The sequence below is a fragment of the Emydura macquarii genome, unplaced genomic scaffold (assembly GCF_026122565.2).
Source record: "Emydura macquarii macquarii isolate MOO-44397 ecotype Brisbane River unplaced genomic scaffold, CSIRO-AGI_Emac_v2 contig_2473, whole genome shotgun sequence".
Lineage (NCBI taxonomy): Eukaryota > Metazoa > Chordata > Testudines > Chelidae > Emydura > Emydura macquarii.
In genome coordinates, this window is record NW_027132610.1 from 40,040,677 (window position 1) to 40,059,236 (window position 18,560).

Genomic DNA, 18,560 nt, shown 5'->3' on the forward strand with positions numbered 1-18,560 from the left:
TTACCACCCAAATGCTCTGTAAATGTAACACAATACTTGGAATGTAATTACTACCCAAATGCCACGCTGGACACTATTTCCACAGCTAACCATTGTTGTGATCTTTTCTTTCTATAGTAGTTATCACAATACTATATCTATGGGTACTTTAAAAGTGTTTATATTTTAGAGCTGTGGGAAAAGTTTGCTTTTGGAGAAATTAACATTAACGTCATCCCAGGATACTAAAATTACTAATGTATGTATTTTTTCCTAATTACCCCTCTCCCATTTTGTTCATGATACATAAGGTTCTTTTCTATATTGTGTGCCCACCTTCCTCAAAAGAAAATAAAAGCATTTTATAAATCATTGAAATGTAAGTACAGGTAACAATTATTTATGGACTATTGCCCTCAATTTGTAGTATTCCATTTGATGAAAATGGGAGTTGCATGCATGGATAAAGAGTGATAATCACTCTTAACATAAAGGTTAAGAGAATCACATTTCCAGAAACCAATCTTTTAGAGAAGCTTAAAAAAAAGTTATGAGGATGAATATGGAACAAACAATATCTGCTTTTACCTGTTTGTTCTCTAAACTCCACCATAGCCTTCATAGTTTTAGAGTCTGCTAGTGCCATGAGCCAGAAAAGTTTGGTCCTACCACAGCCTTCATGAAGATCAACCTTGATAGCTTCTTCCTCTTCTTTGAATACCTGTCAGTTTAACCATATGGGTATTAAATAGTACTCTTAGGAAAAGCTGAGTCAGTAAGCAATTATTAAAAAAACTTTAGGTTTGGTATCATCTGTAAGTTTACATTTTTGTCACAATTCTCATGGTATGATAGAGTCTGTGTATTTCAAGTTTAAAAAATATGACATACATTTAGTATATTTTGTGCATGCAGAAGTGGGGATGATATGATGATTTGGAACACACTTTGAAGGGTAAAAGTTACAAAATAAAAACTCGGATTGGCAGAAGAGTCAACTAAGAAAACAGGAGCACTGAAAACGAGGCAGCTATGCTAAGAACCAGAACGGTATGAAGACTCTGAGTGAAAGCTTTAAACTTCAGGAGACCATAAATTACCCTACAACCTCTTGAGTAAAGTAAAGTTGTTTAAATCTGAAAAGTCCGCTTAGGTTTATAAAAGGTAAGTTCTAGTACGGCAACAAATATATTGAAAACTGTTCTGTCTTAAGGTTTCTTATAATGCCCATCACTGTAGAACTAAATACTTCCCAGGTAAAGTGAGGTCCCAAAAGGACGTCATGAAGTCGTCTTGTTTTCTGCCTTTCCTCGTTAGGAAGGCTCTGCTTGAATGGATTTTACACATACTATTATAATTAAAATGAAAGAGCCTTTCTGTGTGTATACATAAGATATCTCAATATTACAGAATACATATTGTCCTTGTTGCAACTGCGGCAGGAAAAATGTTATTTTTGAGTACAGAATGTTTTTTTAAACTTTTGCCTTTTTGTTTATTTCTCTGATGTTTGCCCCGTTCACTGTGACCATATGTGACCTTCTAAAAATTGGCCATGACAAACTATTATTTTTTAAAATTGACTGGGATACTGACAAAGTAAATATATCAAAATAATTCCTGCTTTAAGAGTCTCCAGTCAGAATAAAAGTAAACCTTAGGTAATGATTTTAAAATATTTTGTTTTCTAGTTGTGGCTTTCATGGAAGAAAAGGCCAAAATTTCCAAACTCAGGTGATCCAGAGTTAGGTTCTGAAATCCATAGTTAAGCAAATAAATTCAGGTGAGCAATTCTACTTCCATTTTACTTCAGTGAGACTCTAAAGATCAGGCTATTTCTATGTAAGTGCATAAGTAAAAGTTTAGGAACCAAATTTTAGGTCTGAAAATGCTGGAATATGTCTTGGAGAGGGATTTGCAGGAGGAGAGGGTGATAATGACTGGGAGATTGTTCTTTTCATGGTAGAAGGCACAAAGACAGGAGTGGGTGAACGAAAAATGAGGTGTTGAGGATGCCATCATAAGTAGAGAGAAGGGGGAGAGGTGGAACATGAAAGGATCTTAGATCCACAATATAGAGACCAGAGTGTAGTTCTGCAGGAATTTGAAGGTGACATTTACAAGTTTAAACATGAATTTAGATGTAACATGGTCTGACCGACAGGCATTTTGTACAAATAGGAAGTGGAGCAATATGGTATCAAGGAGGCCAGAGAGGTGATGATTACAGTAGCCAGGGAAGGAGTTGACATGGATATATTGGTACAGAAAGAAGAGTTAATTTTTGAAATGAAGGAAGATGTGGCATGATTTATTGACACCATGGATGTGTGGAGAGATGGAAAAGGAATCAGAGATGACACCTAGGTTGCAAGCCTGAAAAACAGGAAGAAGGTGATTATTGTCAACACAATAGAGAAAAGAGAACAAAGGAGGGCACAGAAAGAGAAATAAGGAACTATATTGTGGCCATGTGAAACATAAACTGGCCAGGCAAGATAAGTCAGACAGACAGGTAGAAGATCAGGGGATACAATGAGAACAAGGTTTTTTTTTAGTTTTTTTTTTTAGGGGTGGCGAGAGCAGATTTTGAATATTACAGCACACTTGTATCTGAAAGAAAGGAGTTTGAAGGAAAGGGATGAGGGCAGGGGAAATGGTGCTTACAAATCAGGATGGGATGGAGAGATTTGTGGTGAACAATAAGTGAGTGGCCTTTGAGTGAGTGACTGGGATAAAGGAAAAAAAGGAAACAGAGAGCAAGGGGCATGGAAGTGAGGAAGGGAAAGAGAGATCTGTAACAATGTCATGAAAAGTATGTGAGGCCCTAAACTGAGAGGGAAAAGGGTGTGGAGCAGAAAGGGCTTGAAGAAGGTTTCAAAGAGGATGAGTAATTAATGCTGTTCATAGGCATGAGAGGAGAAGTAAAGATGACATTTCTGAAGGAGTGATGGATGACTTTTTAGTTAAGGAAGTCTAAACAGTCCTTGGATATTTCCAGACAAATTCAATGATGTTAGAACAGAAAAGAAAGAAACAAATGGGGATTATGAGCCAAGGTTGAGCGATTAGTGGTTGACATTACAGTCCTAGTCATAAAAATGTTCTTCAAGGACAAGAAAATCAAGTAGAATCAAATACAAAGTTAAATGCAAATTTATCCATCCCTTTTAGAAAGTACAGAGAACAGTTTGTAGATCTATTTCTCACTGCCACTAATTGTCTTCTAATCTGATTTATCAATGGAACAAAAAAAATTCTACTGAAATGCACACTACTTGGTGTGTTATTTACTCTACCTGTCTTTGATGAGTTTTTGTTCGCCGATGGAGATGAAGGAATCTGTCGCAGTCTGTACACAAATTCCCACAGGCATTACATAAAATGATTGCAGCGGTCTCACCATCATCATGGTTATCGCACATTGGCTGAATAAAAAAGAAAAATAGTGGAACAATTCTTTATATGTTTCCCTCAACGTAGAAAATTAAAACAAGACAATTTGAACTTGTTTTAGACTATAAATTATCAGCTTTGAAATCATCAACATCTAAAAACAGTTATGCCTGGCAGAAATGTAAGAAACAAAAGTGCACTAATACCTCCAATCCCAGATTTGCTTTGTTTAATGAAAATTAGCTCATATTCATCACTAAAATATCTGTGACACTATTTTCAAATAGAGTGAGACAAAAGTCTTGCTGTGCTAACTGACATGTTACTCAAATTTTGGAGGCATGAAACACTTGATAGAAAAAATATGGAGGAACACTGATGTTGGGGAACACTGATCTGTCAAAAAGGCAACATATCTACCTCCAACTCTCCTGATATGACGTTACCTGGTCTGTTCAGGTACATAATCAAGGGCATAGGTACTCCACAGTGCAATCTGAGCAAATTCTATGGCAACAAACCACTGTAACATTAGTTTATTTTACTGCTATAAAATACTATCCATTCCCATCTCTACTGAAAAACAAACACAAACACATCCTCCTTCCAGCTAGGTAAGCAAGGGAGCGGGGAGCTTGAAGGCGGCTTCAGCTGCTTTTCTCCATGACTGCTGCACTAGTTCTTCATCTGCCTCGGTCACCAGCCTACACTTCTGACTTCCCATACCTCCTAGCTACAAACTGGATTCCAGCTCTGACTCCCCCACACCCAGTTGTCAGGCTCCATAGAACAGTGCAGACAACACGCACTGTAATCCAATTAACTTCCCCTTGGGGGGAAAACAGAAGGGGAGAGACAACTGCAGTCAGGTTCTGGGAAGACAGAAAAGAAATCCTTTTTTGTGTCCTTGAACAAATGTTTGTAGAGTGTCCACATTAATATTGACAAATATGTAACCATCTTGCATTAAGTGATAATCAGTTAATCTCTCCTGATGAATGTTTCATTTTGTATAATATATTTAAATAGTCATTGGAACAAGGACTTGAACTTGGTTCTCCCACCTCCCATGTGAGTGCTCTAATTATTAGGCTAGAGAGTCAGTCTCACACTCTCTGACCCAATGACTATTTAGGTATTTTTTTACAGAGTGGAACAGCTTTAACAAGATAGAAAGAAACTCACCCTAGATTACCCGATGGCCCAGTGGCTAGGGCACTAATCTGGGTGTGGGAAGACCCCAATTCAATTTCTGCTCCATTAACTATTTAATTATTTATAGAAAGTGGAACAGCTTCAACAGAAATACTAAGAGAGACCTACCCACAGAATACTCTATAACCTGGTGGCTAGGGCACTTCACTTGGGTAGAGAGAAATCCCTGTTCCAGAGTAGGGATTTGAACCTAGACTCCCACATTCCAGGTGAAATGCCCTAAATACTGGGCTAAAGGTTATAAGGGGGAACACCATCACCTCTTCCTCCTCCTCTTTTGTGACTCTGGCCATTTAAAAATGCACATAAATAAAAATGTTTCAGGTTGAACAAAGCCTTCTGTTCAACCTGAAATGGACTTTAAAAAAATTTGAAACTGCCAGCCAACTAAAACATCAGTTATTCATCCAGCTCTAACAATACCTCATTATTATTATTACCAGAATAGAGTAGGTCCAGGGTAGGTGTCTCCACCAACATCCTCTCTAGTGAAGACTGATGCAAAAAAATCATTTAATGTCTTAGCAATGTCCTTATCCTCCTTAATTGCTCCCTTTAATCATTGGTGGGCCAGTGGACCCACCAGTTATTTTGAAAGATTTTCTGTTTCTGATATAATTAAATGTTTTTTTTACCTTTTGCTATTTAATCTTACATACTGGCTACCATAACTTATATTCCATTTTACTTGTTACCCTTGAGTTGGATTTCCATTTTCTGAACATTGTCTGGCTAGAATAACCTCTTGAGGAAATCTGAGAATGTTTGTTCTACATATCATGTGGTGTTGTAATTTTTGTCATTGTTACTGCTTGTTTGAAAAGTAAATTCAATACAATCCAAGTTTAAAACAGAAAAAAGTTATCTTGATTTTGAAGTCTTACCATCTGTTTTTGCTGTCCATCCTTTCCCATCCATCTTCCAGAAGAAAGTCTATCTACATGGTCCTGATCAAGCACGCACAAGGATGCTAGGGCCAACCAGAGCTGTTGATAGAGAAGGTTGGATTATAGAAATATTCCAAGGAGACACAAAAGACTAAAATAAATGTAACTGTCATGGTTAAGAATAAGCACAATTTTCAACTGCCTTTTTTCAGGCCAATCCACACAGTATAGGTTGTCTTCTACCACATCACATAAGAAGAGTCAGACACATGAATAAAAGTTCTTGAATTTTTGGGTGCAAATCTAGGGACTAACCCATCTCTCCCTATTTACCCCACCTTAAAATTATAAACATATTAGTTAAGTATACAACAGAGAGGCAGGGAAGAAAAAATCAATCACAGTATGTTGCAGAGAAACATACATGGTAGATAAAGGACAACCACCGCCAAACTGAAAAAGCTTTGTGAATACACTTAAGGAATAGAAATAACAGAAATAAATAGAGAATGTCAGTATATACTGCTGATAAAGAATACTGATAGAAAAAACAAGTTACAGCTACAGCAGGAACTCACAGAGGAACTGGGTGGTCTGTGTGAAATAGCCTAATCAAGAGAATTAGTTTAACATTTTAATATAGACAAGTCCTTGATGGCAAAATACCTGCAGCTATTGGAAACTTCTTCTCTTCACACAACTATTCTATGGAAAATCAGAATTTGTATCTTCTGGAGAAGTAGGAATGTCAGCAACTACAACCAAATGGCTAGAGTTCTGAGATGAATCCTCCATCACTGAGACCATTAAATCCTCCATTTTTTAGTCAAACAGAGTATAAAAATACTTTTGCCACATGAATGAAGATGATGCAGCTACCTCAACCTTGAAAGATGGAGCTGGAAGTAGTTTTAAAAGATGTAATTTAGCAGTACTTAATCTAACTTTTTAATTTTTAAATGAGAGGAGCAATCCTGGCAGCCACATCGTGGGGGGGCTAGTTTTCAACAAAAGATTTTATTTATCTTTTTAAAAAATGAAAGAGGACTAGGTGAAGAAGAAAAAGGCTCAGGAAGCACATTATTTCCCATGGTGAAGTTAAACACAGATGAAGCTTAGTTTAGCTGCTCCAGAGGCTTTTTGCTGCCAAACAGTGCTCTTCACAGCCTAAAAATATGGAGACTTGTGGCCTATGAATATTAGGAACCTGAGACCAGCATAAAATAATAGTTTGGAGCATTGAGAGCCAGAGGGACAGAGTAAATTAATTTCCTCTGTCCAAGAGCAGCATTTTTTCTGCTGAAAGTTTGACAAACCAAGCTTCAGAGATTAATTTACTAAAGGCAAAAACATTTCTAGAAAGGAAAAATGAAGAAGGCAACTCTTGTTCATTCTGCGGAGGGTGCCTAAAGCAGCTCCAAAAAATTCTAAAATTTGACTAATGTATGAAAGAAATACAACACAAGAAAATTTAAATATGTGGACAATCCTGAATCAGAATAAGCGAGGATTACCTAACATACATGAAAATTCTTTGAAGACTAAAAGTTGAATATTGTTTCTACCAACAGTTTCACAAAATATTATTTTATGTAAATTATTTCAACATACTGGTATTGATAATAAAAGAGAATTATCTTTTTATTCTGTATAAATACTTGACATGGATTTTACATATTTACCATTTTATGTATTAAACACTTTCTAAGAAATGTATCAAACACATCTATCTTCACTTACACAATTTTTAAGACAATGAAGATTAGTAACACTAAGTTGAAAATTATATCATATGAGACCACAACCATCTATTAGCAAAGAAAATAAAAATTTTTTTTTTAAGAAAGGACTTATACTTTCCACATACAGATAAAAAGCCTCAATTAACAGAGATCTTGCAATAAGACCTTGCATGGATTACCACAAGACTTTAGGTATCTGTAATGTTGCATGTTGCAATCTTCAGTAAACCAGAAAGTACCAGAATATTTCAGAGTTGGAAAAAAAGAAATTTTAGAATGGGTTACATAGATGTGCAAAACTTTACTATGCATTTAACTTCTTGGGCTTATGAATCTTGAAGACAAATGAATCCCTATTAAACAAGTTTTAAATATTAGGCATTTTTAACAACATCTAAAATGTAAAAAGTTCTCTTCCACCCAGTACACATAGATGCTAGTTTTTAATGGAGTTCAGTGTGATAGAAAATTTCAAATTATTATTTGCCCTGAACAATGGGAAATATTTCTTCAGTTAGCAGATAGACCTTTTTATGTTTATTTTTCACTGCATGAATGCCAAGTGGAATAGTATTATTCCCTTACACTGTAGGAACACATTCAATTTAAAAATTAAATATTACATGCAACTATGGTTTTGTACAGTGATACAAGGCTTTGGCTCTGCTATTATAGTGTTTTTGAGGTATTCTATCCATGTTGCAGGGAAAATACAGGATCTTCAACTCTTCTCATGGCAGATAAATAAATGAAGGAGAAACTCACATATTAGTGTTACAGTAAACCATACTGTTTGTACATAATTAGTTATAAATTAGAGCTTAAAATGGAGGTACACAGCACCTTGAAACTTTTATATACAAAATAATACATATTTACTGGCTCTGCCAACCACCATCACCCACAGAGTAGGCAGTATACACCTCATCACAGGACAGATCCCTGTATACAAAATTTACTACTGGGATGACATATGGAACCAAACATTATGCTAAAATGTGGGAGTGAGTTCCACTAGACAGGAAGTTGCTGTTATCAAATGTTTGCAACAAGCTGATGTAAATCTGACAAATTCCTTACCCTAGTTGTTGCAATGCATCGTACTGGCGATCTGTATTCATCTTCCATTTTGGTCAGAGCAATGATGGTTTCAGCAATAGCATTTTTTGTCACACGGGACCAAGCTTCAGACAGGTGACCCTGTTAAAGAGGAAATTGTATATCATTTTTCCAAAAGTCATCAGTATATTACTATTTTCCTCTTTAAATGTCAAGTAGAAATGAAACTGCTATTATAGGAACTCAAAGGGAAGCTAGAAATAAGGGAATTTAAGTATAGTGGTCACAGTTAAAAAGTCAGCATTCTCCAGCAATGCTATTCAGTTACCAGTTATTTCAAAGATTTTAAAACTACCAGAAACTAGACATATCTCTGATTGTCCACATAAGAGATAAAAAGATTAGGCAACTTGCAAATTCTCTTAGTCCTTTTCCGGTACTAAGCTATAGTTATTTTAAGCATCTAATGTATGCAAACCTATGAGGCATAAGAAAGAAAACTGGCAGATTTATTGTTTGATTAATATGGAAGTCTGAAGGATGAAATACCACCTTATCCTTCTGAAATATAGTGAAAACCGGGTCAGTCCTGAGGGCATATAGCTTGCTCATTCCCCCAAACTGATGATATGATAAAACATAATAGCTATAAACTGAACAGCAAACAGTCTGCCAAAGGCCTGAAAGGGGACTTCATGAATTATGCCAAGAACAAACAGATCCAGATGATGAAACCAGTTCTTTTATCAGTAGATATACATTGACAAGCCCTTTCATAAACCTCTTGACTGTATTGTGTGCAAAGACAGATATGATATCTATAAGCATATGATGCGCTGATACAGTTATCAAATGGACTTTCACAGAGAATAGTAAAAGACCTGAAACCTTTAAATGATCCAAGTACTATAAAACACACTGTACTGGTGCTACAAGTGGCAGTGGAGATTTATCATGTATCATATAAAAAACAAACCAACCCCCTTTAAGATCATAATGCTTTTGAGTTGATTGTTTTGTATGGGAAAGTAACACCTGTTGCACCTCTAAAGGACAATATCTTTCAAGGTTCATTAAAGAACAATAGCCCATACAATAAGATGCAGGATAGTGCGTCTGGGTTGTAAATCCTGCCTGGTTGTTGCGACAGCAAATCTGGTGATGCTGGGAAAAGTATGACTCTTTTCAGCATGAGTCCTTTCAGACTCCCTTCAAAAGTTGTAGAAGGTCTGCGTACCACTGTTAGCTTGATGCTGCTAGAATAATTAAGCTTGTTTTGCCCTTGTCCTGTCCTATATTTCTGATCACCTTCTACATTAAGAGAAATGGAGGAAAATTACAGAGTAGACCTTTTCCCCAACTGAGGTGAAATGTGTCTGATATGGACAGGTTGTCCCTGCCTGCTGCTGAACACAGTAAGAGACACTTCATATTGTGTCTGGTGGTGAACAGATATACCTACAGAAACCCCCACCAAGATGTCATGTACATTACTGCATCCTTTATTGACCACTTGCGTAGCTGTGTCATATTTCTGCTAGATTGAACTGCTAGGTTGTTGCCTATATAGCTAGGTGAAGGGCCTCGGGAGAGAGGTAGTTCTAGTTGCACCAATCCCATAAATTGACTACTCCCTTTCATATCTGGAATGAGTGGATATTCCCATTGGCTGATATAATACAATTCCATTGTATTGTCCAGGCAACCTGAAATACTTTCCACTTGATGTGAGGTAGAAAAGATCTGAGAGATAAATGAATTACTCTTAATTTTAAAATATTTTTATGCAAATTTTTCTCCTGAGAGCTCAAAAGTTCTCTCACTGTCAGGCAGCTGCTGTTGGAACCTCTAATATGATTGTTATTGATGGAGAAGAGTGCTGAATAACACTTTCTTTAGAGCATTCATACGCTGAGTCCACCAAGTCAATGAAAATAACATCTTCTAGGATGGTTAATTTTTTCTGCATACTGTCTATGCATGGTCTGTAATTTACTGCTAACAAATGCTACAGGAGTCTCATCCTAAAACATTCATAAGGTCTGACATAAGTTGCCAGGGTCATTAGGTCAATCAGTGCTAGAAAGAACCTCACTATGAATATGCTGATGGTGAAGTGTACTTATAAATGACTGAAGTTTCAGAAACCTCTCACAGAGTACAAATGGCCCTTCCTTTGCATCAAGAACTGCCCCTATATAAAAGGGAAGGACTCAACAAAGACTTCTGCACATTTATTAACAGACCTAACTCCTCAAAGAAGAAGCATGTATAATGAATGTCATTGAGAAGAGTCATGGGGAACATTGACTTAAGTAATCAATCATCTATATAGGGATAGATAAAAAAATTCCCTATCTTCTGAAATGGGCCACTGCAGCAGACAGATACTTTGTAAAAGCCCTGGGGGCAGTAATCAGACCAAAAAGAAGGACCTTGTATACTGGAAATGTTGGTACACCATAGAGATTCTTGTGATGCCTTGGTCTGATAGTAGTATGGAAATAAATATCTTGTAATTTAAGATCTGCAAACCAATCTAGGGCAGTAGTTCCTAAAGTGGGGGGCGGGCTTGTTCGGGGGGAGGGGAGACACGGAACAGGGGACAGAGCCGGTACAGTTCCATGCTCCCCGGAGATGGAATCAGCTGCCGCCCACCTCCTGCCGCTGCAGGGCACGCTGCTCACATTGCTGCTGCCCTTGCGCTGCTGCCCACGCTCCCCGCGCTGCTGCAGGTGCTCGCTGCTTCCTGTGTTGCTGCTGCCGCGTTCCCCGCTTCCTGCCCTGTAGGCCATGTTTTTTTTCCCTGAAAGGGGGGGATCAGAGCAAGGGGAGGCGCAATTGTTAGGGCCTACAGCATGGGAAGCGCCCTCCTAACAATCATGCCATGCCTTCCCCCAAACCTCTCCTTTCAGGAAAAAAAACAGGGCCTACAGCATGGGAAATGCTCTCCCGTTTTTTTCTGAAAGGGTCCCTCCTTTTAGAAGGGGGAAAAGGGAGTGTGATTCAGGGGAAGGAGAGGCGCGATTGTTAGACAAAAGTCCACCAGGAGTGGGGAGGGGGGACTCCATTTAAAAAATTTGAAAACCACGAATCTAGGGTACAAAGAAAAGGAATGATCGAAGCTAGTGTCAACATGTGGAAACAGAACTTTCTGATGAAAGCAGTGAGGTTCCTTAGATTTAGAATTGATCAAAGGCCTCTTTCTTTGGGACAGGGAAGTTTCTGGACTAAAAGCATTTAGCTCTGAATTCCCTGGAAATCTCCTCTTTTGCTCTTGTAACAGACTGAATTTCTGATATAAGGAAGGATGGGGTATGGGTGGAGGTAGACTCTTGAACTGAACTGTGTAGCCATTTTCTATGATCTCCAGCATCCATTTGTCCACTGTTATGGACACCCAGATGTTGTCAATAAGAACTAGTCTGTCCACAAAAACAAGAGGGAATGGGCTGATGTAAACTGATTTAGAACTTCTGATCATCATGTGAAATCTGAGATTTGAACCTGAAGTCAGAAGTGAAGGGTACTTCCTCTTCATTTGAGGTGAAATTGACGTCTCTGGCAGGGTTTGAAACCAGGGGTCTTTATTGTAACCTTTGCAGGGAGGGCACAGACAAACAAGGGTTGAGGGAGGAGGCAGCCCTGGCTGCAAAGGAGACGGGGGAGGAGGGAACCCAAAAGCATAAACCTGCACTGAAAACCAAATTAATAAAGAAATAAAAGAATAAAGAGTTTATGACAGTTTGTACATCCTGAGATGAAGCATTTACAGGGCCAATAACTCAAAGAAAAAGAAACAGTTATTTATTGTAATGGTGGTTCTTCGAGATGTGATGCAGCCATGTATTCCACTTAGGTGTGGGCATGTCTAGTGCACTGGTGCTGGAGAATTTTACCTAATCGTACCCATAGGAGGCAGTAGTCCTGCCTAGTCCCTCCCCTGGCTGAGGTGTGGTGCCTAGACCCGTGTAAGTTCCTTTGTACTGAATGCTCAGAGACTAGACTCCGATTGAGGTTGGGTCGTGGAATACACATCTATATCACATCTCGAAGAACCACAGTTACAGTAAGTAACTTCTTTCTTCTTTGAGTGGATACAGCCATAAATTCCATTTAGGTTACTCACAAGTAGTACCCAGAGGGATTGGGCTTGGAGTCTACTTAAATAAGAACTGCAGGACCACCTTCCCAAAGTTTGCATCTGCTCTGGATGCTGCAGTAATGGTTCATAAATATATGTATCAATGACCATAAGACAGCCCTGCAAATGTCCAATACTGAGATGTTACTTAAGAATGCCATTGACATAGTTCTAGAATGAACTCGCACCCACTGAGGGGGCACAGTCAAAACTATTTTGTATGCAGCCTTGATACAGGATGTTATCCACTTAGAGATCATCTGTGAAGAGACTGCCTGTCCCTTCATGCGGTCTGTATACAACACAGAGAGACAAGATAAAGCATGAAAAGATGTAGTCTTGTCCAGGAAGAAGCTTAGACATCATCTGACATCTAACGTTTGAAAGCGCTGCTCCTCAGAGATGTATGCGGCTTAGGAAAAAACACAAGTAATATACCCCATAATTCTAATGAAACTGAGACACCACCTTAGACAAAAATTTTGGGTGAGGCTGCACCATCACTTTGTCTTTGGAGAACTGTGTGTAAGGAGGCTCTGCTATGAAAGCCTGCAACTCACAAACTCTCCTTGCAGAAGTTATCGCCACTAGGAGTGCATTCTTTGAACAAGAGAAGAAATGGACAAGATGCCAGAGGCTCAAATGGAGGTCCCACCAGAGCTGCTAAGATTTTGTTAAATTCCCACAAAGGAACCAGTTCCCACACTGGCGGATGGAGACGAAGAATTCCATTTAAAAATCTTGTTACCATGGTATTGGAAAATGCCGATCTCCCATGAATGGACAGACAGATGAAATGCTGAGATTGCTGCCAAATGCAGGTTCAGTGAGCTAAGCATAAGGCCAGGTGACTGAGGATGCAGCCAGTACTCCAAGATGTTCTGGATGCAAGCCAGCAACTCCACAGACCAGCGATCTCATAAAAAACCACTTCCATTTTGCCAAATAAGTCATTCTGGTAGAGGGTTTTCTACTGTTGAGTAGGACATGTTGAACAGCCACTGAACATCGCCCTTCCTCCTCAATTAACCACAGAGCAGCCACGGAGAGGGATGCAGGAAGCTGAGCATGGGATGCAAAGTGTGACCATGATTCTGTGGGATTAGGTCGGGACGGACAGAAAGGGATACGGTAGGCTGAGCTGACAATACAAGAAGGTTGGAAAACCAATACTGCCTCTGTCAGGCCACGGCAATGAGGATGAGTTTGGCCTTATCCACTTTCAGCTTGAGGATGACCTGTGGCATGATCAGGATGGAAGTAAGCATACAGGAGAGACAACTGCCAGTTGAGGTGGAAGGCATCAGTCATGGAAGTTGGACTGACACTTCCTTGAAAGCAGAAGAGCCAACAGTTCCTGTTGTCCCTTGTAACGAACAGATCGATTGTTGGGATGCCCCAAGTTGCGAAGAATACTGGACTTCAGAGACCATTCGTGATTCTGGAAAAAAACTCCTGCTGAGATGGTCCACGAAGTGATTCTGGGCCCCGGGCAAGTGATCAGCTATTGTAGTGATACTCTCCTCCATGCAGAGTTGCCACATCCTGACTGCCAGAGCCGTCTGGAGTGTGCACCTCCTTTCCTGTTCAAATAATACATCACAGTGGTAAGTAGGAGAACCACTGAGCCCAATGCAGTTTAGAGGAGTGTGATAGGCACTGCTGATGACCTGAAGCTCCAGCACATTTCTATGCAGTGAAACATCCTGCTCCAATCACAGACCCTGAACCATCAGTGACCGCAGATGTACTCCCCAACCCACCAGGGAGGCGCTGGTGACCACAGATCTGGTTGGTAAGAACCAAACGAATATGACATACAATTCTCCTGAACTATCCACCACTGCAAGGAGTCCAGGACCAACGGAGAAAGGTGGACCAACCTGTCTGGGGGTGAAGGGTTGAACGGTAAACCATCCTGAGCCACATTTGGAAAGGATGAAGGCACAACCTGACAAACTGAACCACCTGTGAGCATGCAGACATTTGGCCAAGAGCATGGGGCCGGATGCAATGCACCCGAGGGTGCTGAGGGAGTTGTCTGAGGTGATTTCAGAGCCATTGGCTATTATCTTTGAAAGCTCGTGGCAACAGGGGGAGGTCCCTGAGGACTGGAAAAAAGCAAATATAGTGCCCATCTTCAAAAAAGGGAGGAAAGAGGATCCAGGGAACTACAGACTGGTCAGCCTCACCTCAATCCCTGGAAAAATCATGGAGCAGGTCCTTAAGGAATCCATTTTAAGGCACTTGGAAGAGAGGAAGGTGATCAGGAACATTCAACACGGATTCACCAAGGGAAAGTCATGTCTGACCAACCTGATTGCTTTCTATGATGAGGTGACTGGCTCTGTGGATGTAGGGAAGGCGGTGGACGTGATATACCTTGACTTTTAGCAAAGCTTTTGATACGGTCTCTCACAGTATTCTTATCAGCAAGTTAAAGAAGTCTGGGTTGGATGAATGGACTATAAAATGGATAGAGAACTGCTAGAGCACAGGGCTCAACGAGTAGTTATCAATGGCTCCATGTCTAGCTGGCAACCGGTCACGAGCGGAGTTCCCCAGGGGTCGGTCCTGGGGCCGGTTTTGTTCAACATCTTTATTAATGATCTGGAGGATGGGGTAGATTGCACCCTCAGCAAGTTTGCGGACGACACTAAGCTGGGGGGAGTGGTAGATACCCTGGAAGGTAGGGATAGGATACAGAGTGACCTAAACAAACTGGAGGATTGGGCCAAAAGAAATCTAATGAGGTTCAACAAAGAAAAATGCAGAGTCCTCCACTTAGGAAGGAAGAATCCCATGCACAGCTATAGACTGGGGACCTACGAGCTGGGCAGCAGTTCTGCAGAAAAGGACCTGGGGGTAACAATGGATAAAAAGCTGGATATGAGTCAGCAGTGTGCCCTGGTTGTCAAGAAGGCTAATGGTATATTAGGCTGCATTAGGAGGGGCATTGCCAGCAGGTCACGGGAAGTGATTATTCCTCTCTATTCGGCATTGGTGAGGCCGCATTTAGAATATTGTGACCAGTTTTGGGCCCCCCACTACAAAAAGGATGTGGACAAGTTGGAGAGAGTCCAGCGGAGGGCAACGAAAATGATTAGGGGGCTGGAGCACAGGACTTCTGAGGAGAGGCTGAGGGAACTGGGCTTGTTTAGTCTGCAAAAGAGAAGAGTGAGGGGGATTTGATAGCGGCCTTTAACTACCTGAAAGGGGGTTCCAGGGAGGATGGGGCTAGGCTGTTCTCGGTGGTGGCAGATGACAGAACAAGGAGCAACGGTCTCAAGTTGCAGTGGGGGAAGTGTAGGTTGGACATTAGGAAAAAGTTTTTCACTAGGAGGGTGGTGAAGCACTGGAATGGGTTACCTAGGGAGGTGGTGGAATCTCCATCCTTAGAGGTTTTTAAGCTGCGGCTTGACAAAGCCCTGGCTGGGTTTATTTAGCTGAAGTTAGTCCTGCTTTGAGTAGGGGGTTGGACTAGATGACCTCCTGAGGTCCCTTCCAACTCTAATATTCTGTGATCAGGCACATGCAAACTGTCGTGGAAGGTTGAGACTACAGACTGAGACAAAGGGGACAAACTGTCTTAAAATGGTTGGTTGGTCAGCAAAAATGTTCTCGAAATCAGAGTCTGTTAGGGCTCTTTGATTTCCTAGTGTTTAGGATGAGACCCAGACAGCTGAGTAAGCACAATTCAATGCACATGTGACAAAGAACATTTTCTTTGGGCCTGCCCCTTAGTAGCCAGTCGTCCAGATATGGGAAGCATGGATTTCCTTCTCCCTGAGGTATGCCATCACCAGGATCATACACATGGTAAAACCCTGGAAGTGAAGGTGGAAGACAGACCAAAAGGAAGGACAGTATACTGAAAACGATGGTTTGCCATGGCAAACTGGAGACATTTTCTGTAGCTTGGGAGAATCATCATGTGGAAATAAGTGTCCTGAGCAAACCAGTCATTCTGAATCAACAAAGGGAGGATAATTGAGAGGGTTATGACCATTCAGAACCTCATGTATCTAATGCATTTGTTTAGACTGTGAAGGTTGAGAATGAGTCTTACACTTCCTTTGGACTTGGGAACCAGAAAGTGCCAGAAATAAGAACCTTGATCCTGGTGCTTTGGAGGAACCTCTTCCACTGCTTTCAAAACCAGTAGAAATTGGAGTTGCTCAAGGAGAAGAATCTGGTGAGAGGGGTCTCTGAAGAGGGAGGGGGAAGAAGGGTGGGGAGAAAGGGTGGAGAGAAACTGCATGGTATAGCCTGATCTGACAGTGCTCAGAGCACAGCTGTTGTGGTAATCAATCCCCAAACATTATGAAAGCAGGCTAGCCTGTCCCTGAACATGGGGGACGAGGTAATAGAAGTCACAACCGGACCAGTACTATGGACAAAGGCATCAAAATGGGTGCTTGGGGAGGGTGTATAACACCCAGAGTCTCTGCTTCAGGACAAAGTAGCATTTCTTCAAACGTTTTGCTGTTGCAGCACTGAAGCTGGCATGCTCCAGTAGCACATTGTTAATGGGTAGAGCCACTTTCCATGGAGCAGATGTCTGCAAGATGTCCATTAACTTATGGATGTTCTCCTGTAGGAACTCCACCAGGGAAGCAGCCATGTGCTGCAAATGGTCCTGGTAGGCCCTAAAATCCTCAGGCATTGAAGAGGAGTCAAAGGTGGGAAAAGCTGTTGCGTCTGGGTATGATGAAAAGGCTGTTAACTATGCCACTGACAGGTCCGAGTGGAAGGGGAAGGACAACTGTGCCTGAGCATGTGGCAGGTCAACAGTCCCAGCCACTGATGTGTCCTGTGATCTTGCCTTAGGGTGAGATGAGGAGTGCAACCTCTGCGGTAGAGGAGCGTCCCAAGGATTCCAGGGCCACTGGGCATAGGGGTAAGGCACTGGTGGTCAGTAAGCATCAGGCCAGGGGCTCCTGTCCTTACTGCAGGGGAAGTGCCAATCTCAATACTGAAACTTCGCCATGAATGGTCCTGGATATAGACCAGGTGATGGAGAGCAGGAAGATCCCAAGGAATCTCAGGTTTTTGGGGATGAGGGTGGAGCCAGCCCTGAAGGCATGTGCAATCAGGCTGATTCACTTGTCTCCCACAGGAAGGAAGGGACCAGTACTGATAGTGGAAACTGAATACTGAGTATGTCTCAGTTGGCTCCATTGCCAAGGAGTGGTGTTGGTACCGAAGTCAACACTGGTACTGATGCTACTGACGATGAAGTAGTACAGGGTGAGGCGTGCTGCTGAGGATGTCCCTTATGCCAAGCCCAGCACAGGCCTCATTTCCACAGCCTGCAGCAAGGAACATCGGGATCCGGTGCCGACAGACCTGAAAGTTCAGCAGGCTGTCCAGGCAGCGAGGCTGAGGATGCCCTGGTGAAGTCCTGGACCAAGGGAGAGCTCGGGATGGAAAGGCAGAGGAGGTCTGTCACCGCTTGACATGCTGCCAGTACTAAACTCAATGGATGCCCCCGGTGCCAGACCCGGGAGTCAAGTATACAAGATCTCCCAAATCCCTATGTGGTACTGGGGAGCAACTAGAAGGACCTACTCCATCCCGCATGCTGCCAATAGCCGTACTCTTTCTGGAGGAGGAAAAAGAGTCTCCATGAGGTCTGGACTGGCCTTTATTAATTTTATGAGACCTTTTTCACCTCCTTGCAGACGCACCAGTCCCAGGGTGCGAGCTGGTACCATTCACTGAGGTTGAGGGCAACTTCCAATCCAATGTAGGCCTCTGTGTCATGGCCTGCTTGCGATGGTGCTGCTTTAGATGAAGGCCTCTAGCCAACTGAGTCCATTTTGTGAACAACTTACAAATTGCTCTTTGATGCGAGTCTTGCCTAAGCCAAGCAAGCACCTTGCGTGAGGATCTAGGGATTCACCTCCTACCCCAAAACAAGACAGACAATGTTTGAATCCTGGTGAGGGAATCACCAGGTTAAACACTTAACTAAGCTAACTAATTAACAATAATACTATGGATTCTAACTATACACAACTAGAAGAATTAAGTCAAAAGCTGAAAGGTTGTGAGGTTAAGAACCACACAGAGCTCTGACTCCAGCCTTGGGCGGTAAAGAACGAAATGAGCAAGGTCAAGGCAGCACCATCTCAT

At 41.4% G+C, this 18,560-nt stretch overlaps 1 protein-coding gene across 7 annotated transcripts in view; it reads right to left on the minus strand.

Moving 5' to 3' along the window:
* Positions 1 to 18,560, minus strand: part of MYCBP2 (MYC binding protein 2) — a 477,832-nt gene that overhangs the window by 14,739 nt on the left and 444,533 nt on the right. For all 7 annotated transcript variants that reach the window (XM_067563270.1, XM_067563273.1, XM_067563271.1 and 4 more), the window contains 4 exons: positions 8,300 to 8,419; positions 5,475 to 5,576; positions 3,279 to 3,407; positions 568 to 700 (listed from right to left, as the gene is read on the minus strand). In XM_067563270.1, the coding sequence (XP_067419371.1) occupies positions 568 to 700; positions 3,279 to 3,407; positions 5,475 to 5,576; positions 8,300 to 8,419 (484 nt within the window). The remainder of the gene's footprint in view (positions 1 to 567; positions 701 to 3,278; positions 3,408 to 5,474; positions 5,577 to 8,299; positions 8,420 to 18,560) is intronic.